Raw genomic sequence first — 21,868 nt, 5'->3', positions numbered from 1 at the left:
CGTTTACTTATGCAGATACTTCTACATGCTGGTACTAAAACAAGTCAGCTAAGTATTACAAAGCTAAGGCCTATTTCTGATTGCTAGACATGATTATAATTTCATCACATATTTAATGGTGTGGTCTACTCTTTGAGAGTTCAGAGGATTGAATGGCACCATAGGTTTAAAAACCAAACATCATCAGTGTACCATACTCAAATAAAATCTACAGAGACTTCTGGCAACATTACTTAAATAAAGCATGAATGACAAAAGTTTATTAAATGCATTCTTAAAAAATTATATCTTTCTTTCTTAAATAAGGATTTCTCAGTATGGATTTCATTGTAAAACAGTTTTGAAGCAAGTCATAAGTTACTTATTAACAGATTGATCAATAAAAAAAGTCACTTTACTTAGGTACTGTAGTCTTCAACCATATTTAAACAAATGCACTGTGTGTGGTGTCTTCCTTCACATGCTAAGTACTGTCAGTGCAGCATAGCTGGAAAAGAAGATCAGCTCCATTTTATACTTGTAAACACTATTTAGAACAAGCAGTAGGCAAGGTGTTGCAGCAGTTCTTAAATTCCCCCCCACCCCCAAAAAGACTTGCCACTTAAGTGTGTTTTATGCAGAAGACAAGTATTCCATACGTCTTTTTTCCCCCTGCTTAAAAGCACATTCTTAAGAAATAGTCTTGCAAATAATACACTGAAACAATGCATGAGAAGACTTAGTCATGGCAATTTCACTGGAGCTTTATTGCCTCTGTTGGTAATGAGAGGGATTGTAAGAAGTTACATTTGAACTTACAGAGATATGTAAATGATGGTTTTTTACTAAATATAATCTCGAGATTAAGTGTTTTATATCAGGGCACTTCTAATTTTGTACATATTTAATGTATAAAACCAGGTTACAAACTTGATGTTTGCCTTTTTTTTTTTCTTGACATTTGGCAAAATTAAATTGATCCATTTAAGGGGAGATCATCAAATTGAAGACATAAGCACTTACGAATTAAAGCAATCCACTGTCTGCATTCTTAAAAAAAAGAAAAACCACACAAATATATAAAGGAAAAAACACATGGCCACATCTGAGCACATTTCAATACAAAATATTCCCTGTAATCAGGCATTTTGTCCTTAGAACAACACCCTGTTAAATCAATGTTTCTTTCAACTTCAGTCACTCATTTTGAAAAACTTTTAAGATGCCATCATAGCACAAATAACCCTTTTCTGCAACATAATTAGTCAAAGTTTTATGTATTTCTTTATAATTACACAGTAATTATAAGCGTGTAGTACCAAACTGATGACAACACTATTTTGTTGAAAAGATCTTGCATTCAAAAGGAATATTCTTTAAAACACCACGGCATTACGCCACTACCCAATCTCAGACTTTTTTGAGGGACAAGTCTGTATTGGGATAAAAAGCAAGTCAGTTCTCCTCTCCAAACACAGCATACTTGAACTAATCAATCTGAAACTGTACCAAAACCCTCAAGACAGAAAACAGCACGCATAGATACCTTGTAGAGCTTTTTTTCCACCCCCCACCCCTGTAATTTCAAGTCCCCATTTATATTTACACAAAATTGAGAAAGGAAATACTGAAAGCAGCAAAACACACGTTTTTTGGCATAGCCAATTCCAGTAGCTGGAAAAAGTTTGCAATGTTTTTCTGGAACTGTATTCTTGAAGTAAACGCACAACTGGATTTTCTTAAAAGGGCACTGCTTCAACTTCAAAGAGTATAAATAAAAATTTTTTAGCAGTTTAATAGTCAATTTTTTCCTAAAATACTTTTAGCACCTGCATAAAAGTGTTCTGCTGTTTAGTGCAAGTACCAATTACTCATTTCAAAAATAATTCTGGCCTTATCATGGGACTACTTAGAGCATGGACTTAAACCTCTATCCTTACTTCTAACTATAGCCTTTCTTTTCTCCTGGAGCTTGGTATTTTCCAGCTTATTTTACAGAGTAGTAGTTATCAAATGTCTTCACAAGTAACCAAGTGAGGAGTAAAAGACCATGTTTAGCACAAAAGCAGCTCAAGAGCTTTTGTAATATTAAAAATAAGGAAGAATTGCATCTGATAAAACCTGTTTTGGACAAAATGAACTTGATGTAGTTAAATGCAGTAAGACAGTAAGAAGTAGTGATGAGCAACAAAGTAATTTAAGCAAACAAAGCCAGTGTAGTATTTTCTATCTGATCTGTGCTTGTTTGGGAAAGCTTTACTCTTAATTTCTATATTTGGCAACCACAGTGATATGTCAATTTAAGGAAAACTCAACAAAATCATTAAAAAATGGGTGTCATCCATAATGGCAGTACCTCTATGTTACAAAGATTTAACTTCTCAGGATAATGGTTTCAAAACCTAGATTCACATCAAACTCACCAGCTTCTTGTACAACAGGGCCATTTGTTTCATCATACCTCAACCATAAAAATTACATGTCTTGATTTAAAATACTGCATTGTGTAGCAAACATTTAAGACACAAATTCAGTATATTCAAGTTTTAGATTTCCACAGAAATGAAAAACCTTTCTTTGACAGACAGATAAGCATTTCAAAACTGTAATGAAATCTGATTTCTTCGATAATAACCTAGAGAATATTAGATTCTATCATGACGCACACAGCTTATCTCAATGACGCTCACTGAAGGCTGACTATAACATTAAACACGGGTGCTGTAAGTGCACAGTAGTTGTGTCGTACTTCAACTGTTCTCAGTTGATGTACAATCAAACCATTCAGATAGGCACCTAGATACCCCAGCATCAACAACCTTGGGTTTTCTTGGTTATTTCTGCAATTGTTTTTACCATATACTCAAACTCACTTAGACGATACCTGCACTTTTCCAGAAAAAAAAAAAAAAAAAAAAAAAAATCGGACCCAGTACACTTAAATATATCACTCTTACAGGAAGTGCTATCAATACAGTCTTTGCAACTAGCCCCAAGTGTATATTTAAGGATTCTTTTAAAAACTGTTTTGATGTTGAGCTGTATAATTCAGATGCCATACAACAGTTGTCTGATGATGACCAGCATTGTGCTTTATGTGAAACCAGAAACCTCAAAATAATTATAAAGCTTCTAGGACTTATGGGAGATGAAACTAGGGTGGTCCACCAAAAAAAAGAAAAAAAAAAAAATCCATGATGAAATCCACAATGTTGGAATTTTAACGGGCAGGAGTGGTCCAGACTAGAAGAAAAGCCCAAACCACCAGTAGAAGAATGAAATATGATATGGTCCAAGATGTATCCTTAAAGGTTTGTCTCAACCCTCAACCATATCGTGAGGATTGATCTTCAGTTCAGTCCAGCCAGCAGAAATTGACTGTGCAATTTTCCATTTCAGGTATTTGTACAGACTATGTACACTCTAGAAGGGTCCTTTAGTGCTACACTGTCGTACTTTTTGTCCCAGCAATTTGAGGGCGTGCAAATTCCACAAAGTCATCAATAAGAACCGGCCATGCTCCTAAAAGAAAAAAAAGACCAGAACATAAGAACCCAGTTCAACAAGGCATTCTTTTAAAAGCTTCAGATCTAAACAAGTTGTTTACTTTCCAGTCTTAACTAGGCATAGTTTCAAGCAAAAAATTGTAGTTTTATTTTCTTGCTCGAAATCTAAGAGCTGGTTAAAGATTTCTACTTCCTTTAAACCCAGTTAATACACATCCCTTTCAAGGGTCATACTTACTTCATCTTCCTGACCAAAAAAAGAAGAAGAAAAAAAAAAGCTGACAAAAATTCTAGCTTAAAACTGTCCTGGTTTTGGTGCCAGAACTTGATCTCCAGGATAGCAACAGCTGCTTAAAAACGTCAAACATTGGATGAAGCAGTCTATACTGTTAAGCAGCAGCATATCTTAACATACTACAGCATTTACTGCTCACAATTTGTTTTTGCATGAATGCAATGCTCATCTGTTAGAATCAGCATACTTAGCCATACCTGAAAACAGCAAAATGCACTCCGATAGCCAGCAATATAGTGTAATGCCCTAGGAGGCTGGTATTATACTATACTCTTTCATATTCCTTATCAAGAGGTAGTTAATATGCATATCAATATTTTACATATTATGGGCATCCATATCCATAGAGGTCCACAGTCATGTGCATAATGATCATGTGAAGGTTAAAAATAATTGTGGGCTGGCTCCCTGCCCCCCCCCAAAATATTTTTATTCAAAATCATTAAAACATGTTTTCTGCCTTTAATCTTTCTAAACTACATTGGTTTATTGTGGGCAGCAGCCCATTTGCTCAATGATAAGAGAATGAGAACTGTCCATAACTATTAAATAAAGTTGTAGAAGTTTGCTCCCCTCTGCTCTGGAAGTATCAGAAGTTTACAGTTTCCTCCACTCACTGAACTGATCTGCCACCAACGACTGAAGGTAATTAGCTGTTCTTGGCTACAGATGGACTGGAAGAGGAAAGATCAATACAAAAGTTTACAAGAAACACATTTGGTAGGATATAACTTATGTTTAGCAATCCCTGTATGCTGCCAGCTTCACTTTCATATTACTACACGTCCAATCTTCACATAAACTGAAGCAGCCAAACTTAAAAAAATATTCTCAGCTAAGAAATGCAATAACCAGAGGACCCTATGAAAAAATGCACAGGCCATGAATCAGTTACTTAGTTGAAGATGCCAAGAACTGCGCTGACAGAGAGTCTGTGAGTTTTAAATGGACAAATATCAGGGTTTGTCTCAATAAGAGAGAATTAGTATTTGAGCTCAGACAGAAGAAAAAAAGAAAATGGAGTTAAGACAGTTAGAGCATTTCTTTTTTAAACCTGCAGTAACAGATGATAACAACATGCATTAAAGTAGCTCTAACTGAACTTCAGATCACCAGTGATATTCTAATTATGCTGTTATTAGACAGCTGTGCCAAAGCAGACACACAGTAATAAATGTAGCATCAAACACAGTTAGAAGTTATTGAAAGGAAATGGAAATGTTTACCTTCCTCATCATAGTTAGACATATCATCTGCTATCATTGTACTAAAGTCTAGAAGAAGGTTCCAGGTATCCTTAGGAATTGATCTTTTATGATGTTCCTGTTTGGAGGGGTGGAAAACTTATGTTTAAAAAAAAGTAAATTAAAAAAAACCCTTATACACATTCATTTTTACTGTCTTGGACACATCCATATCCCCAAAACATACTTCTCTTACACACGCTATGAAGTGCAGTATCTGGGATCTGGGTGAAAATAGTCTATTTCATCTACTCATTAATTTAAACATATTTATCTTCCAAGTTTTGAAAATACTGCAGTCTAGTTTATGTAAAGATTTAAACTTACCAACAAAAATTTGTTCCACAAGTCTAGAAATTTAAATCTTCCATTAAGTACTAAATTCCAGTAGGCAATGGCCATTTCTAAATCTGTAATATTAAAATATATTACTTTTAAAGATATGCATTTCAAATATATAATCTCCACAGGTATCTAACACTAAGATGAACCATATATTCATAAAGGTGAAAAGATTAATCTAATGCAAATATACTCATGGATCCTTTACAAAAAGGCAACCATAAATAAAATGTTACACAATTATTTTACAGATTTTGATACTATCACTTGACTACAGAAGAACTGAAAATTGCCCATATTAATAGCTAAAATATCCAAAACACACAAGGATACTTCATGTCTTTTGCTAACTAACAATACTTTAGTTAAAATTCAGTGAAATATTTTTCTTAGAAATGCTATTGACTTGAAAAGAAAATCTGTAGTATTTTGTAGTACGAGCTGTAATTTTTTTTCACGCTTAAAATAAAATTTACATAAAACAAGCTTTTTATTATTTCATTTTTAGAGCAACCTTGCTAGAGGTGCTGGCTTTGTAACGTGGCTTTTGTCAAGTGTTCATTTCTGCAATCAGGTTTCCTTTTGAAAAAAATCTTTCAGTCCGGTACAAACAGACAGTTGATAGTTGTTTGTTAGTTGTTGGTCTTTCTTTGGTTGGGTTGGGATTTTGGGGGTTTTTTTGGTTGGGGGGGGGGGGTTTGTTGTTGTTTTGTTTTTTTCCAGACTCCTGTTAAGTTCTTGCTTGTTTTGAATCTGTTTCTCAGGACAACTGAGAAACCTGAACTGACACAGTTCGGGAACAAGAACAACCTACTGCCTGTCAGGCAACTGTGTGCTGCTGTCAGCAGTGGGTGCTATTACAGTGTAGCTGTTAGAAAGAGACTGGTTAGTCTAGCATGTAAGGAAAAAAAAAAAAAAACCCACACCAACCAAAAAACCCCCAACTCGCCTCCCTGGTATTTGCCAAAGGCTAAACTGACATGCATTTACTGTTTATTAGTGGCATACAGTAACGTGTTAGCTGATAAAAGAAAGTTATGTATCTGAGTTCTAGATCTCTACGTAGCATGGTCTCCATTACCAGGAATTAACAAGGACCTCTGTACTGTACAACAAAATGCTACTAACTGTGATCTTACTAAATTCAGTATCCATCACCAGATACATACAGTAACCCCCAAAAGCTACCTAGTTAAGCGACCTCTGTTTTAACAAAAGCTGTTATATATTTTGCAGCCTAGCAAATTTCTTCCATAAACAATCCTTTTGTGAGAGCAGAGAGAAGAGGCACATGATCAGTGGCACCTCAGCAAAAAAAAAAAAAAAAAAACAAAAAACCACCAAACAAAAAAACCCCACACCAAAACAAAAAAGAAAAAAACCTGGCAACCCAAGAAAACCACTCCCTTCTCCCAGATGCCCAAACTATTTAAAAAAACAGGGAGGTGGATCTTGGAGGTGAAATCAATATCAAACAAAAGAAAGCATGAACTCTGCATTGCTGGAGGGAAAATAGATGGTGATGAGGGGTGGGGGAGGGTCGGTAAGTTTCTGAATTGCTTAGTATCTTTGATATTAAAAGTTCTTCTCGAACAGCATATGCACACTATAATGCTTCCTGACCAAAGTAAAGAATAAAATTTGTGGAGAATTTTCCAGCAGCTGCAAAGGGGTGTGATTTCAGACAAAAGTGTAAGTTTGAGTTTCAAGAAGCAGAGACAAATTAAACAGAAGTCACTACTCCTCGGTAAATAAGCTATATGTGAAAATGACAACTTATTAAAATGAGTATAAAGGTTAGGTATCTCTAACAGAAGATTCAGATAGAAAAATAGGCACTTCAGCTTTCAACTAGAACTACTGTCTTTCTAAAAATTAATAGATACAAACTTTAGATTAAGCTGATAGTTCCTCAAGGAAACAAGTTAGAAAAGTTTTATTTACTTGTGATGGATTAATAGCAGGCATACAAAAAAAAAATGCAACGTCATCAAATCACTGCATATTTACAGTGGTTTATAAACAAACACTATAAACAAACTGTGCATTTTGACATGCTTATACAATTTTGAGATTATTCTTGTGGGTAAGCAAAGGCCTTTAAAAAACAAATCTCAGAATGCTGCAACCTCAAACTCACTATGTGAGACCAAACATGTAAAGCGCGAAGACATAATGCCCTAGGACAAACTACATGCTTTAAAAGAAATTTTATGAAATCACAAAATTGGAAAGTAAAGAATAATTTCGGGTTTTAATAAGAAAGTAAAAGAATGTTCAGGAAGTCCTCGTGGATCAAATATGAAAGTCTCAACATATATGCTCCATTTTGAGTTTTATCCAGAGGGATGCAAGAGAAGCAAACAATGTTTGAGACAAACACCAGCTGAAAGGTATTCTCAAATGGTATGCAAATATCACAAGACAAGACATCCACAGTCCTTACACAGTAGTAAGGAATTATGCAAAAGGAAATACATTTCCAGAACTATGCCTGAACTACTGCACAATGTTTGGAAGATGAGAGACCAATATACATTAAAACCAATTTGCAAGTTCCTACAAGCAGTTATTTAGACACTCCAAAATTAATTGCATAACTAGGAGCACTTGCTTTTCAGCACTGTACTTCTCCTAATGTTCTTTTGCTTCAGGGTTTCTAGAATTATTCTGCCCTATAGTAAATTCATGCCTAGAACTGTGCATTTATTGGCATCAAAAAGGCTGGTAAGCATCCAGATTTTAAGCTCAGTTCTTACATCACTTCCAGACCCAGACTTAAAAAAAACCAAACAAACAAACAAAAACACCCTTATACTATGTATACGCTATATGGATCTGAGAAAACTATACTTGTCCTTGTCACTGTTAGAGCTGAACTGGCATAAAGAAGCTTTAAGATGAATGAGGAATAAAGCAAGGGACTTAGTTTTCCTGGTAAATAATTTTTACTGAAGTCTGTTCCATCTGGAATACTCAAAAGATTCATTTCTATATAGGACTTGGGGGGAGGGGGGTGTTCAGAAGAAGAATGCAAGTCTTCCTTGTACCTTAGAAATACAGAGAAGAATGTAAGGGCAAGTACTACATCAAACAGTTCTGTTATTCTGAAGCTTTGAGAAAATTAATTAAAAATGATCATGTAATTATGATATCATTTTAATTTGTCATTTCACTTTTACCACCTTACAGGGATTCTGCAAAATACTCCTTGTTGTATAAAGCTGTTTAAAGATTTAAAACAACATACAAATGTTACAGTGGTAACCATAAAAAAACCCCAACAACCCACAAACAACCCTGCAACCATTCACACTGCAGAACTGATTCAACATTGACACTCTCCATAACCTAACTTCTATCTTCTCACAATTCAGATACTGTCCACATTTTCTTTGTTGTAGCAGCCTGAAAAAATTAATATGACTTTCTACAAGAAATAAGAATCAGTCCATTCATTTATTTGCAGGATTCAGATCTGACTATACGCATGCACAAGTATTTTCAAACAGTTCAGGAGTGCTCTTTTAGCTTCTTCAAAGACAATGAAACTCACAATCCGATTTGAAACAAAAAACAGCATACAGAAAGATGTTAAAGAATGACACAGAGTCAAAACTAAGACATGGAACTTTTGCTTAGTTACTTATTTTCCAATATTCAATTTAAGTAAAAAGTTGGTCCACATATTCAAGACAATAAAACCAAAACAGAATCCTCATCTTTTCACAGCGCGTGAATGCAAAGCTGGTCAGTGGCAGTCAGTTTAAGGCACTTTCATTACTGAGAAAAATAAATTCACAAGCTGCCAAGGAAGAACCTACTCACCGTTCAGTATTTTATTTCTTCTCAAAAGTAGAACAGTTAACTTAAGAAGTTAACAGTTACAGAGTCATGACACAGACACACAGTTAGGTGTCGTATCTCAACTACACTGTATATAAATGAATATGCATTCTGGTTGGTTAACATTACTGCTTGAAAGAAATTTTTGTTCCCTCATTTTTGCTGTTTTGACTAGACAGATCTACAGTTTGTTCATTTAGTTCCATCAGGACTGTGGTGGTGTGCTATTATTTTTAATAAGTGATTCTTCCACTTCACCTGTTACACTAATCAAAAGCACAATCAGCAGAAGAGCTGTGAAATAATGAAAAAAAACCCCAGCATTCGGGGGGGCGGGAAAGGCTGTAGATAAGCACCTATTACCAACGGCACAACAGCAACAGGCATCAAGCCCTGGATATAGAGATCTATTTGTACTATTCCAATTCTATTTTGCCAAGACATTTGCAAGCATTTTTTGTGTTACAAGAGACTGTACAAGTGTACTTCTATGGAAATCAGTTTTACAGCTTAAATTTATACTAAAAGTGAAAATTCAATTAATCTGTTCAATGCTCTAAATTCTAAGTGGTATAATTATGCCTTTAACATAAGACCATAATCCATTGTGCTTACTGAGAATTGCACACACTCTTAGTGAAAGAATAAACCTTCTCATAAAATTTTGTAGTCTATATTAATGATGCAGATATTTCTATCAATTTGAACACCTTAAATTGACATCTACCTTTCACAACAGAGAGATGTATTGTATCCCAAAGGTGGTTATCTTTCAGACTCATTGGATCACAATAATACTTTCACTTACTGCTTTAATCAGTCATTTCCCATAATTATGAACAAATGTTTATGATTAAGAATACATACCTAAACCTTTCTGTCCCGGGTTCTTTGCAAAGTTGAAAGTAAATTGATAAAAATCCTTAAATCTTCCTGGCTCTTTTAATTCTTGTTCCATTTTAGGAATCTGGGCCTTCAGTTTTTCTATGCTGTCACATCTGCATTTTAAAAAGTATGTTTATTTGTGTATTATTCATTTTGCCATAAAATACAAGTTATAAATTAAATAAAAATTTATAATTTTTTTGTGGAATACAATACAATTATCAAAACAAAGTTCAGGAAGCCTTTAATTAGTCTGCACCTATACAACAATTTCATTTCTTTGTTGTTATTTCTTCACATTGCCATTTGCACATACTAGCTGATACATCAGATTCTATAATCCAAAAGATATTTAGAAAAATGTGGTAAAGATTCCTACATTCTAGTAAGGCAGAGAAAACCCAAGTATGCTAGATTGCAGACCAACACCCTTGTTTTACCTACCTGAGTAACTCTATGGCAACTAACTGAAATACTCACATAACCAAGGCAAGTAGCACTCAAAATTGCCTCCCTTTTTTTGGTCACTAATCATCTAGCACATAGACAGCAGATGCATTTTTACAGAGGCAGACAAGTGAGGCTAGACTCCGAAAAGTCTCTGAAGTCTGAAAGGACATTGTGATTGTGAATTCCCCAAAACAGGGCTGTTTCACCATACATTCCAGTTTCTGACACTGGATTACACTGTCAGTATCTAATACTTACTGCACACTTACCCTAGCTCAGTCATTCCATCCATGAATTCCAGCTTTGAAAATTCACACTGCGTTGCAGCCCGGAATTTCCATGCAATGATGAGTACAGTAATGCTGGCTGGGTCAAGAGCTAGATCATCACAAAACTGCTGTATACCATCTATACCAATTTTATTTTCATCTTGAGGATCTTTGGGATATAAAAGTAAGTATCAAGAAAAAGATTTTTGAAAAAGCTGATTTATTCCACAAGTGTATTTAAGATAAGCAAACATTTTCAAGAAGCCATTTTTGGGATCTGCCCTTATAAGGCTTATATTCACTTATAAGTGAATATTTTAAAAACAAAGTTACATTACTACTTTCAATGGTTAAGCTTTAACAATTGAGGCAGTTACTACAATAAAGCCTCCCATACAATGAAGCTTATGTTATTTTCATTGAGACACAAAAACACCACAAACATTTGTTTTCTGCCTAATAATATGCATGATATTCCGACTCATTCCATACAGAGAACAGTGGTCCTTTCCCACCAGCACACTTAATTATTGGCACCTTTGGTAAGACTGCCGATCTGTGTACCATTACAAACAATTATGCAGTGTCCATTTGCAAGCTGTACCAATACAATCATCAAATCTGCCCATAAACTACTAAGTCAACATTAGTTTTATGCATTTTCTGGCATCACCAGCATGCATGAGATTGGACATGGTAACCTCCAAGCAGAAAGTTACGTTGCCCCATTACCGATTCCAAGTCAGCCAGGCACACTCCTCTTTCCACGAAGGAATCAACATCTGGTCTGGAAGTGAGATGCTCATATTTCAAGTGCCCTAACAAAAGATCTACTAACGTAAGCCAACAAAGGCTTCAGGAAAATGGTATTTGGATTATGCACACGTATGAAAACTGACAGGAAATGTAGCACTTGGATTTTTTTGAAGTGCTAAAACATAGAATTTATTCTACTGTACTGAATCCACTTTATTATTTGTGGTAGGATATCATCAGTTGAACACTAGCTATAAAACAGATAAAAGAGATTTATTTTTCTTTTCTGCTCTGTAACTATCTGAGAATAAGCACAAGGTGAATAAAAATAAAGGTAGAACCCATCCTTGGTATGCAACCAACCTTCACTTTGTCAGGAGCGAGTCCTGAGTGATGTGCTTTCCCCAGAAAAATCACCTAAAATCCACGTTAACCATTACAGTTACTTACTGTACACACAACTCCAGTTCCAGACACTAATCTTGTATAAATGCACATATATTTAGAGCACTTGAAGCAACCGCATGTAATCCTTGTGAAGCACAAGCCTACATATATTCTCCTTCTAACTTGTATTAGTAGTAATAGAAAAACAAAGCTGAAAGAGCCGGTTAATATTTCCAAGCACAAGAGCACAGCTGCAATGATACACTGTAATTAAGAATACATACATACAACTAAGAAATAAGCCTTAAATCCAGGATACTCACCTTTGTATCTGTTATATAGCTGTTCTAACTTCTTTCTGTCCAACGATCCTTTAACACTCTCTCGTATATAAAGTTCAGGATTTTGGAAAAAGTTGTCTGTTGCAACATCTAACTTCCAGTCATTTTGAGACAGACAACTCACTGCTGTCTTTTCACTAGATTGTGTGAAGACCATAAACTGACGCACTTTATCCTTCTGTGATGATTTCAACTTGTTCTAGTAAAAACAGACAATACTGTAACTAGAAATACTTTAGTGGACAAAAAAAAAAAATCAGTACTGTTAAACTTTTTTTTTTTTTTTAAAATCAGTACCTTTCATAATTTTCCCAAGCAATTAGACTTCCTTTAAGTGATGGAGCAGTTAGACACTCACACCAACACTTATCTTTTTTTTTAATTATTTTTTTATTTTTTTTAATTTAAACTTACCTTCATTCTAGGTACTTTACATTGTAACAAAACTGAGTTAAATCATCACAAAAATCATGCTGGCAAAGCAATCAACAGACACAAAAAATGGGTAATCTTATTGCATACTTGGAGAGAGAGCTGAAGCGCATAGCAAATTCATATACAGCTGTAAGCTGGGACATCTTTCTATGTAAACCAATTTGCATTTGTTTGAAAAGAAAAAAAACATTCTCCTCTTAATAGAAGAATGCTACACCTACCAAAAAAGGGCACTTGAGCTGCCTAAATAAAGCCCATCGCTATGAAAATATTTGATAGATTAATTGCCTCTACAGGTGCGGCAGAACAGGCCATTTAATAGCTTACCATCACTGAAGGAGAGGCTGGCATTCATTTAGTCCCAGCCGACCAGACTAACAGAAACACCAGTTGGTGCTAGTTAGTGCTGGACAAGGGGCAAGACCATGTTGCTAGGATAAGGATCTCTTGATGTGCCTCTTGATGGCAGCAAGGCACTAGGCTGAGTCATCCATTTCAGAGCGCTACACACTGAAATACCTTCAAAGACCTTTTTTTTTTTTTTTTTTTTGAGATTTTTCACTTTGAAGGTGCTCAACTCCACCTACATAATTTGCAAAACATTCCTGTGAGGTGGCATTGTCTCCATTTCACAGGTGCAGCAACTGAAGCTAAAAAAAAAAACAAAAAGGGTAAGTAATTTTGCCAGAGGCAGGCGGCAGAGTGAGTAGCCAAGGTGAGAGCTCTGGAATTTCAGGCCTCCTGCCCAGACCAAGAGACATCCCTCTCTGCTCTAGCACAAAACTGAATGGAGAACTTACTGCCAGTGATTTATCAGCAAGGCCAGGTTGGATGGGGCTTTGAGCAACCTGGTCTAGTGGAAGACATCCCTGCCCATGGCAGGGGGGTTGGAACTAGATGATCTTTCCAACCCAAACCATTCTATGATTCTATGCTAGAGGGATTCCCAAGGATATTTTTGATGAGAAGCAGCACACTCAGTATTTCAAGGGTATTAGTTACACAAAACTAACTGCTGATCAGGAGAAAAGAATCATACAGCTCTTGCACTAAATCCAAATTCAGTTCTAAAGTTCATTCAATATATTCAAAACAAAAAGACTCCTAATATTACAACTTGGTAAATAAAAGTTCTGACTTTTAAGTCAGGATTGGATTTCTTACATGGCACAAATATTTCATTTGTAGTTTACCTTGCATTCTAACCAAAACTTGTATATTCTGTTCATTATTGTAATTTCCAACTGCATGGCTCCTTCTCAGGGAGTATGGGGAAAAAAGGCCAAAAAAAATCTCTAGACGAGATAAACTGTTTGTTCTTTGGCTGAGGATAGTTTAGGAGCAGTATGAGCTCAAGCTCTTCATTCCAGAGGATAATTAGTGTCCAATCACATTATCATTAGAAAAAACAACTAAAGCTTCAGAACACAAATTCATCTGCCCTAAAAGTCAAAATCAGTTTTCTGCTGCTTTATGACAGTGAATGTGAACACTATTATTTGTAACAGTAGTTAAGTTACCAGCTTCAGAGTTATGCCTTTAAAAAAAATACAAGACCATCACATTTGGCTTAAACTGATACCCACATAATAAACAGACCAATACCCTTTAATTTAAGATCCCTTAAAAAAAACAAAACAAAACCCAAACAAAAAAAACAACCAAAACAATCCTATATCTACAACACTTAGCTGAAGCCAAAATTTTATTACACACTGCAGACTTAAACACAGTGATACTAGTTAAGCTATACTACTTTTAAAGTTACACTGTGTTGCTGCTTTATTTCAGTCTCAGTCTCTTGAATAAGTTTCTCACATTGGACTTTTTGCTAGAAGCATGTTTCTGAAAGTCAGATTTCCAGAAGTGGTTCCAGGTTAAGGTCAAGCCATCAGAGCAGGTCCTGCACAGACCCACTGCTGACAATTCGTACACGCTTCAAGTTTCACAGCAGACATTCAGCACCTTACAATATTGAGCTCAAACTTCCACAAAAATCACTTACGCTGACAAAGCCATGTGGAATGACTTCCAGAAATGACTAATTGATTTTTAGTTGCAGGTTTAAAAAATATATTGTAAACAGATATATTAAAACAAACTATTGAATGAAATCCCAAATGAAGACAAAACAATCCCAAGGCTCATTTTCTGTATCAATTACCGGCTTCCTCAAATCATTTCCACACAGCCAGAGACTGCTGCATCACCACAGACTCAGCTGCACTATAGGGCAGTCACACTTATGACCTTAGCATTTTTTTTTTTTTTGACAAAGCTGGTGCCTTTAATCATTAGGTTTTTGTTTGTTTGGTTTTTTTAAACATGTACATATAGGTATGCATAGCCCTTTTAAAAGTGAGTATTCTGTAAAACCCCAAGAGGCTTTGTTCTGCCCTACTCCTGCAAGGGTAAACTCTAAAAGCAATGACATACAACAAAAAGTCAAGGAACAGGTTTAAAAAGGCTTCACCGTGGATGCCCAAGACCACAAAAAGTAGTGTGTTTTGTGTGTTCTCATACAAAAGGAGAATGCAATTTATTAGATACAAAAATTGCAGAGTAAATCGCTTTTATGATAAAATTTAAATCCCATATATGCACATGAGATCTTCCTGTGCTTAGGGCTCCTTCAGTCATAGTGACAATATAAAACCTTTTTAAAAAGAACATTGAATTTGCCAAGAGTCAAGCAGCTAATGATACTTATCAGTATAGCATTCAGTAATATATTAAGATGCAATAAATCACACTGCTCAGCCATAATCTTTTTCTGGAATAACTGTATTTTTACTGGTCAAATACAAGCTTATTTTTAGTGAAGAAGTGCCAAAGCCCTTTCTTTATATTTGATGAATGTTTCCTCAGAAGCTTGCCAACATGGACGAGACACTCCACATCCTTAGTGACTGGACAACTCTTTGAAGGCCTAGTACAGGGCAGCAAGAGATGAAATTACTGCTGAGTTTTTATTATCCTATTATAGCTCTTCTTTCATCACATTAAAAAAACCACACTTCAAGCAGGAACAGGTTCCAAGCCTTCTGCACTTTTGAGGGCTATTTCTAGAAGCTGAGCTCTAACCTAGTCTATTATTGTTTTAAGTGTGCAATACAGAAGCCAGAGCACCCTATAACCTTTAATCCTGTAGTCATCAGGCAACAAATACCTTACACTGCAAGTGTATGTACTGTAATGCAATGCATTTAAAATATCTCAACTTTAATACTAGTTAAAAATGAAGACAGAATTTTATTTAACAGATTTCTGTCTTGCTAAAATACACAAGTGAAAACTACTGGAAAACAAATGCAACAATTTTTCTAGTAAGTCTTACCCCTTAGGGTAAGGGGAAAAGGAAAAATTCAGATCTGCAAGCCTTTTATCAAGTTTGTGTGGTATCCAAGCTACTTTTCATAATAAGGATGTCATAAGAGACAGAAGGTGAACTTACTTTTAAAACACAAAACAATTTCTCCAAATGAAAAGCTACACTATGTAGATTCATAAAACTACAATAATTACATCATTCTAATGAATGTCTGATGCTATAACACTGATTTTAAAATGAAAATTTGCCTCTCCCCATGAAGTACTAAATTTGATAATTCTAATTCAATAACCCATCCTTGACCAGATACTTCAGTGAAAGATTAAAATAAAAAAAAAAAAATACTTGGGCTTTTTTTCCCCCAAGTATTTTTGCTTCTGGCCTCACACTGAAACTTCCCCCGTCTAGGGGAGTAAGCTTTCCCAGCCTAGGGGAAAAACAAAACAAACAAACAAAAAATGCTCGAACTGAGCTGCCAATTCTGACTACATGGTTGTTTTTCCTTATCTTCTACACTCAATTTTTAGTCACCTCAGATTCAAAGATCAGCTCTGCACACTGGTCATCAACACTTTCCAGATAGCTAACAGCCGTATGAGGGCTCCACTCTCCTGGATAAAGTCCATGGGAAACAGTAACAACCTTCCTCCCACACTGCCTGGACTGGATAGCTGAGGGTTCCTACCAAAACCCTGTTCTTGGACTTTGCTCAAAGGTTATATGCGGCTGCCAGCTAGACAAGCAGCGCACGATCAGTTTGAAGTATCACTGCCCAAAATTCCTTATGGCCCCCAAAGAAGGCATTCACACAGTTACTCCTTAATGAGTAACTGCTTTTCACCTTTCCCTTCCCAGCCACTGCTTACAGATGATCTGATTCCTGCTAGTTTCACTGCTAACGAAAGGAATTTGAATGATGTGACATCTGTGCTTTTGTTTCAGTCAGGACTCAAAGAAAAGCCTGTTAAGTTCTCATGCATGTGACAGGTAAAAGTCTTTTCTAAAACAGTATCAACGTCCACAAAGTCTAGGCTTTTATACTGACTGCATTTAAACTCTAGCAAGAGATCTGGCTGCTGGAAGCATCCTCCCACTTTCAAAGCACCCCAGTGACAACAGTTCAAACACAGAATAACTTCAGCCCGCACACAGAAGAAGGGGCTTGTGCATGTAATAACCTTACAGATCATGACTGCCAGTTTTGTCACATCTTTATGTGACACTAATGGTCAAGCGAATATTGCTCCCTTACAGCATCTGAATCACTCCACGTTGGGCTGTATGCATTAAAGGAACATACAAGACACCTGCAAATAATCTGGTTTACTGCTTGTATTCAACAAATACATGGCTAAAGCTTAAAAGGCAAAATCATGAGTGTTTTTCTTTGTTTGATAAGAAAACAAAAGATAATCACAACAACAGAAGTCTATGAATACACTGAATTATTTTAATCTATCAACTGTGATGGCATACATGTATATTACCAAAAAAACCATAAAATCCAAGTTGAAGACAAAAACAATTAAAGTACATAGCCATCGTTTCCGTATAATGTAAACAAACATGCCCTCCAACTAAGTTTCTCAAAAACGGGGCACACAAAGTAAGATCGCCAGGATGTTTTTAAGCTTCTCTTTCAAACTGATGTGAAATCTACTTGTCTGCAGTGGAACAGAACAAAACTTAAAAATTTACAAGGTCCGTTGACATATAAAATCCAAGGAAAAAAAATCACAAGCAACATAAAATCAAAGTTGCTTTTTACACCCTCTAATGTTCTTTAGTGGATAAAATCGTTTCAGTACTTGCATATGTGGAGAAAGTCTTTCATAAAAGATCAATATATAGCTACCCAAAAGAATGCAGTAGTTGTAATAGTGTTTTAAGGTAATTCGTGTTAACCTGAGAAGTGAAGGAAACACCAAAAATCAGGGCTTTTTCAATTAAAAATCGACAAAATAAAGCTCTCAGTTGTTTAGCATTCTTAACTTTGGTCCAGGGCAGAAGCTCCATTCATACCTTGTATTTGCATTGGCACCATAAAACATGAGTAAAATATCAAGCGCTACATAATAAATTTCACACCTTGTTCACAGAGTAGTTCATATTTCTGAATAATTTTTTCATGGCTCTAGTTGAAAGTGATTTTACAGTGTAAGTTCAAAGAGTTCTCTGGTAACCTGGGAGAGGAAACAAGATCATGCACCATCTTGTCTAGCACTCTGGCTACTCCATCCGAAGCCTAATGCCAAGGATCTACAAGTTTTACTATGGGAGAATGAAAACCAAAAACATTTAATATCAACAAACTGCTACAGACATGACTACGCACCATACAAAATAGCCTTGCAGAGTAGCTTGTTGAGTTAAACACTACATAACAATGTCATGAAGTACAATAACATTACAGAAGACAGCGTCAGACATGAAATTCTTGTAATACTAAATTTTTACAACTTCCTGTCACCTGAGGTTTGCAGTAAGAAATTATGTATTTATCAGCACAGAAGTATTCTTCAGAGAACACAAACTGGACAATATAATAGATAATGCAAATAGAGATAAGGTTAACATTTGGCTCTGGATAAAGATATAGATACTCACACACTTGTCTTGATTATCACACATAGTCCTAAATTCATTAAATCATTCAGAACAGTACAGGTAGTAGCTCTTCTCAGAGAAGATGGCTTAGAGTATAATGGACCAGCTTGCTGCTCTGTCTCGATTCGCAGGCACATTACTTGTCCTCACGATGAGATGAAGCAATAACATACTAACAGTTAAGGTGAAGGAGACCACTTCTACAGATGCTGCTCAGCTCAAATGAAAATGTGGGTAAGAGGCAGATTGCCAACAGCAATCCAAGGAACATTGCCAGGGTGGTGTACCTGAGCACTGGACAGAAAACACTTTTCAAGTTACCTAAATGGCCAGAGTGAGCCTAACAGGCTGCTGTAATGGTGTCCCTTCCAGATATTGGACAAAGACAGTTCGAAGCCAGGAAACCTTTGTCCTGAAAGCACTGGCCATACAAACACTGGTGAGACTAAGTCAGAGCCAGAAGTGCTCTAACTGGCAGTGCTGCATGGGCAAGTAGGAGCCAGGCCCCAGCTGCAGGAGCCTTTACTGTAGCATTTGCTGTGCTGGACAAGCAACCCAGCCCCAGGAACCTGCCATAGCCACTGGAAGAACTAGCCAGAGCAGCAGTGCATACAAGCAGAAAAATGGGACATTGAATCTCATGTTCCTGGATGGACATCTTCAGATCTCTGTGAAGAAGTCTCCCTACTCTTTCCCCTAACTAAATAGAGGATTCTGATATACCACAAGTATAGGTACAGAATCCTACACTTGGACACTAGAAACAATTCATACCTGTATTTACTACTTATAAAAGCTGCAGCCTGTCATTTAGTCCCACTTCAGCGTGTATGTCATCCTTTCACCTGGGTGTTGGAGCCAACAAGCACAACCTGGAAAATAGTTGTTTGCATAGGGCCTAACAACTATGCTCGGGGCCATGACTAGAGTATTCAGATACTCCCTCCAATCTGATAAATGCCAATCTATCGGTATAGTATTGTTCCACAGAATATATCTGCTAGTTCTTCAGTTAAGTATTTCCAAGAAACCTAAGCAGCTAGTATTCTGCTGTTTCTCACAAAAAGCTATTCTCAGTATAACATGCCTCACTGTTTCTGTTATACTGCCACTTACTACAGCATTGTTCAATTTAAATTTCTAACCACGTAGCCAGCCAACAGTATATGTACGTACAAGACATCAACTGTGTATTTATTCTGCATACCTACACTGGATATACTGCAAGACAGCCCTAAATAATTTTTAAGGAAAAAAGTCTTCATAAAAAGTCCTGTAACATTACTGCATAAGTACCATCTGAGACAGTCCCAGAACTGCAGAATTATAAGACGACACCTCTACAGTCTGAACTTTACCCAAACTTTAGTTTTAAGCTCCCATAAAAAACTCAAGTGAAGATCTACATCAAACTATTCAATTAAAACTTATACTAGTAACATAGTGAAAAGTTTATTAGAAGTCTACATACTGCACCACTAATTTAAATCCTGGTTAACTAAATTTTTATGCCAACATAACTCCATTGGTTAAAGGTAACATTTTTAGGTTTTTAATATGCTTTTAACACTGCTTGCCAGAATAATACTAATTGCAGGTATAAGATATCTTTATACCAGTAAGTGTGCACCAGTAGATCTTAGACTCACTCCTATACCGTTCCTAAGAAATACAGCTGCTATAGAAAAGTACTACTTTAAACTACACAGATGTAGCTAAAGCTGTACAAGTTTTGTATACAGAGAAGGCCTAGAAGTATGACTAGAAACACGTTCTGCCGGGTGAATAAGAGACTGTGCAAGAGACCAGTAAAGGACCCCCCCCCTTATTTAAAGCTACAGAATGTCTTTTTCTTTTGTTTAGGTGAAGAAAAATAGCAAATTTTGTTCAACCACTGCGGTTTCCCTCTAGAAGAGGGAAAGGAGAAAGTCAGTCGATTTGAGAGTCCACAGCAAATCCTCGGCTATAAAGAAAGAAATATTGTGGAGAAAACGCAAGATAGACAGGTCCTCATTTACAGCACTTATATGAATAGGAGCCTTACCAAAACCGCAAAACAATTATCCAGAAATTCTCCAACGTAATCCCAGTTCAAGAAGGATCAACACATCCAAGTTTCCCAGTGAACTGACAGCGCTTAATGGGCGCTGAGCCGCCTGAAATCCTGCGAAAAACTCCAAGTAGCCCCTGGTTTCTGGCAGCCCCCTGCACTCTCTCCAGCCGCTGCTGCTTACCACCCCACACAGAGCACGGACCAAGCTGCCCGCAAAACACCTCTGTTGCCCCTGTCCCGTACAGAGGTGCCTGAACCCTCATCCAAAGTGCGAGCGAGCACCTCTTCGCCGTGAGGAGGCCTGACAGAGCCCCGCGGGCCGAAGGCCTCCGCGGGATCCCGGCGCCCCCCACCTAGGCCCCGGCGCTCGCCCCTGCCCAGGAGCAGCCTCCTGCCCGCCCGCCCCGCGGCCAGCGGCCCCGGCCACGCCGCACCGCCCTTCCCGGGCCCCACACGCCCTCCCCACCCCGCTTGGTAGGAGGACCGAGTTGCCCGCAGCCCCAGGACATCACGCCCCGGCTGCGGGGCCCCCGGGACCGGCCCTTTCGCCGCTCCCGGACACCCCAGCCCGCCACGACTAGGCCCCAGCCGGCGCCGCCGCGGCGGGCCGGTCCCGAGGCGCCGGGCCGGGCCGAGAAGCGATCCGGGAGAACGCTCACCATGTTGAGGGCTGTGCAGGCCTCTTCCCTCCCGGCTCAGGCGGAGACTGAGGGCGGCGGCGGCAACGGCTTCCTCCGGCGGCGGCAGCTCCCGGCTCCTCACGGGCCCTTCCGCCGCCTCCCGCTCATGCGCAGTGCGGCGCATCGCCCGCGCCGGCAACCGGAGCGGCGCGGCCGCGGCGCAACGGGCGGGAGCCTTCACCGGGGGGGGGGGGGCGCGGCCCGGCCCGGCAGGGCAGCCTCCCTTACCCGCGGGGGGGGGGGGGGCGGCCCCGTCCCGCTCCCGGCCCCGTCCCGCTCCCGGCCCCGTCCGGGTTTCTCCGGGAGCGGCCGGCGCCCGCAGCGCGGCGGTTGGGGTCTGCGGCGCGAATGGCGGTTGGTCGTCGCAGGCAGCTGAGGTGGGGGGCGCCTCGGCCGAGGAAGGGAGGGGAGGGGAGGGGAAGGCCCCCCCCCACCCCCGCTCTCCTCGGTGTTACTACGGGG

The 21,868-nt window shown here is 38.0% G+C and overlaps 1 protein-coding gene across 3 annotated transcripts; it reads right to left on the bottom strand.

The window, feature by feature from the left end:
- Positions 1-722: 722 nt before the first annotated feature.
- Positions 723-21,573, bottom strand: DCUN1D1 (defective in cullin neddylation 1 domain containing 1). 3 transcript variants are annotated; one of them, XM_052803639.1, is made up of 8 exons: positions 21,386-21,573; positions 20,718-20,837; positions 12,283-12,499; positions 10,817-10,985; positions 10,080-10,210; positions 5,352-5,434; positions 5,007-5,103; positions 723-3,501 (listed from the first exon to the last, which is right to left on the bottom strand). In XM_052803639.1, the coding sequence occupies exons 3-8, from the start codon at positions 12,455-12,457 to the stop codon at positions 3,422-3,424; spliced, it is 735 nt and encodes a 244-aa protein (XP_052659599.1). In that variant the 5' UTR covers positions 12,458-12,499; positions 20,718-20,837; positions 21,386-21,573; the 3' UTR covers positions 723-3,421. The 3 variants fall into 3 exon arrangements, with proteins under 3 accessions (XP_052659599.1, XP_052659598.1, XP_052659596.1); XM_052803638.1 differs by lacking the exon at positions 20,718-20,837 and having other exon boundaries at positions 21,386-21,569; XM_052803636.1 differs by lacking the exons at positions 20,718-20,837; positions 21,386-21,573 and adding an exon at positions 13,063-13,265.
- Positions 21,574-21,868: the final 295 nt, after the last annotated feature.

This window comes from Harpia harpyja, chromosome 12 (genome assembly GCF_026419915.1).
Source record: "Harpia harpyja isolate bHarHar1 chromosome 12, bHarHar1 primary haplotype, whole genome shotgun sequence".
In the NCBI taxonomy this organism is placed as follows: Eukaryota; Metazoa; Chordata; class Aves; order Accipitriformes; family Accipitridae; genus Harpia; species Harpia harpyja.
The sequence above is the reverse complement of the archived record's forward strand: the minus strand, read 5'-3'. Positions and strand labels throughout refer to the sequence as shown.

What these genes read in the sequence shown, in the direction of transcription:
- DCUN1D1 (XM_052803636.1), bottom strand. Translation starts at nt 13,086, where the DNA reads ATGCCAGCCTCTCCTTCAGTGATG. An exon ending in CAGCCTCTCCTTCAGTGATG is followed by an intron (nt 12,500 to 13,062) that starts GTAAGCTATTAA and finishes TGTTTTTACTAG; the next exon opens with AACAAGTTGAAATCATCACA. An exon ending in TGTGGAACAAATTTTTGTTG is followed by an intron (nt 5,104 to 5,351) that starts GTAAGTTTAAAT and finishes CCCTCCAAACAG; the next exon opens with GAACATCATAAAAGATCAAT.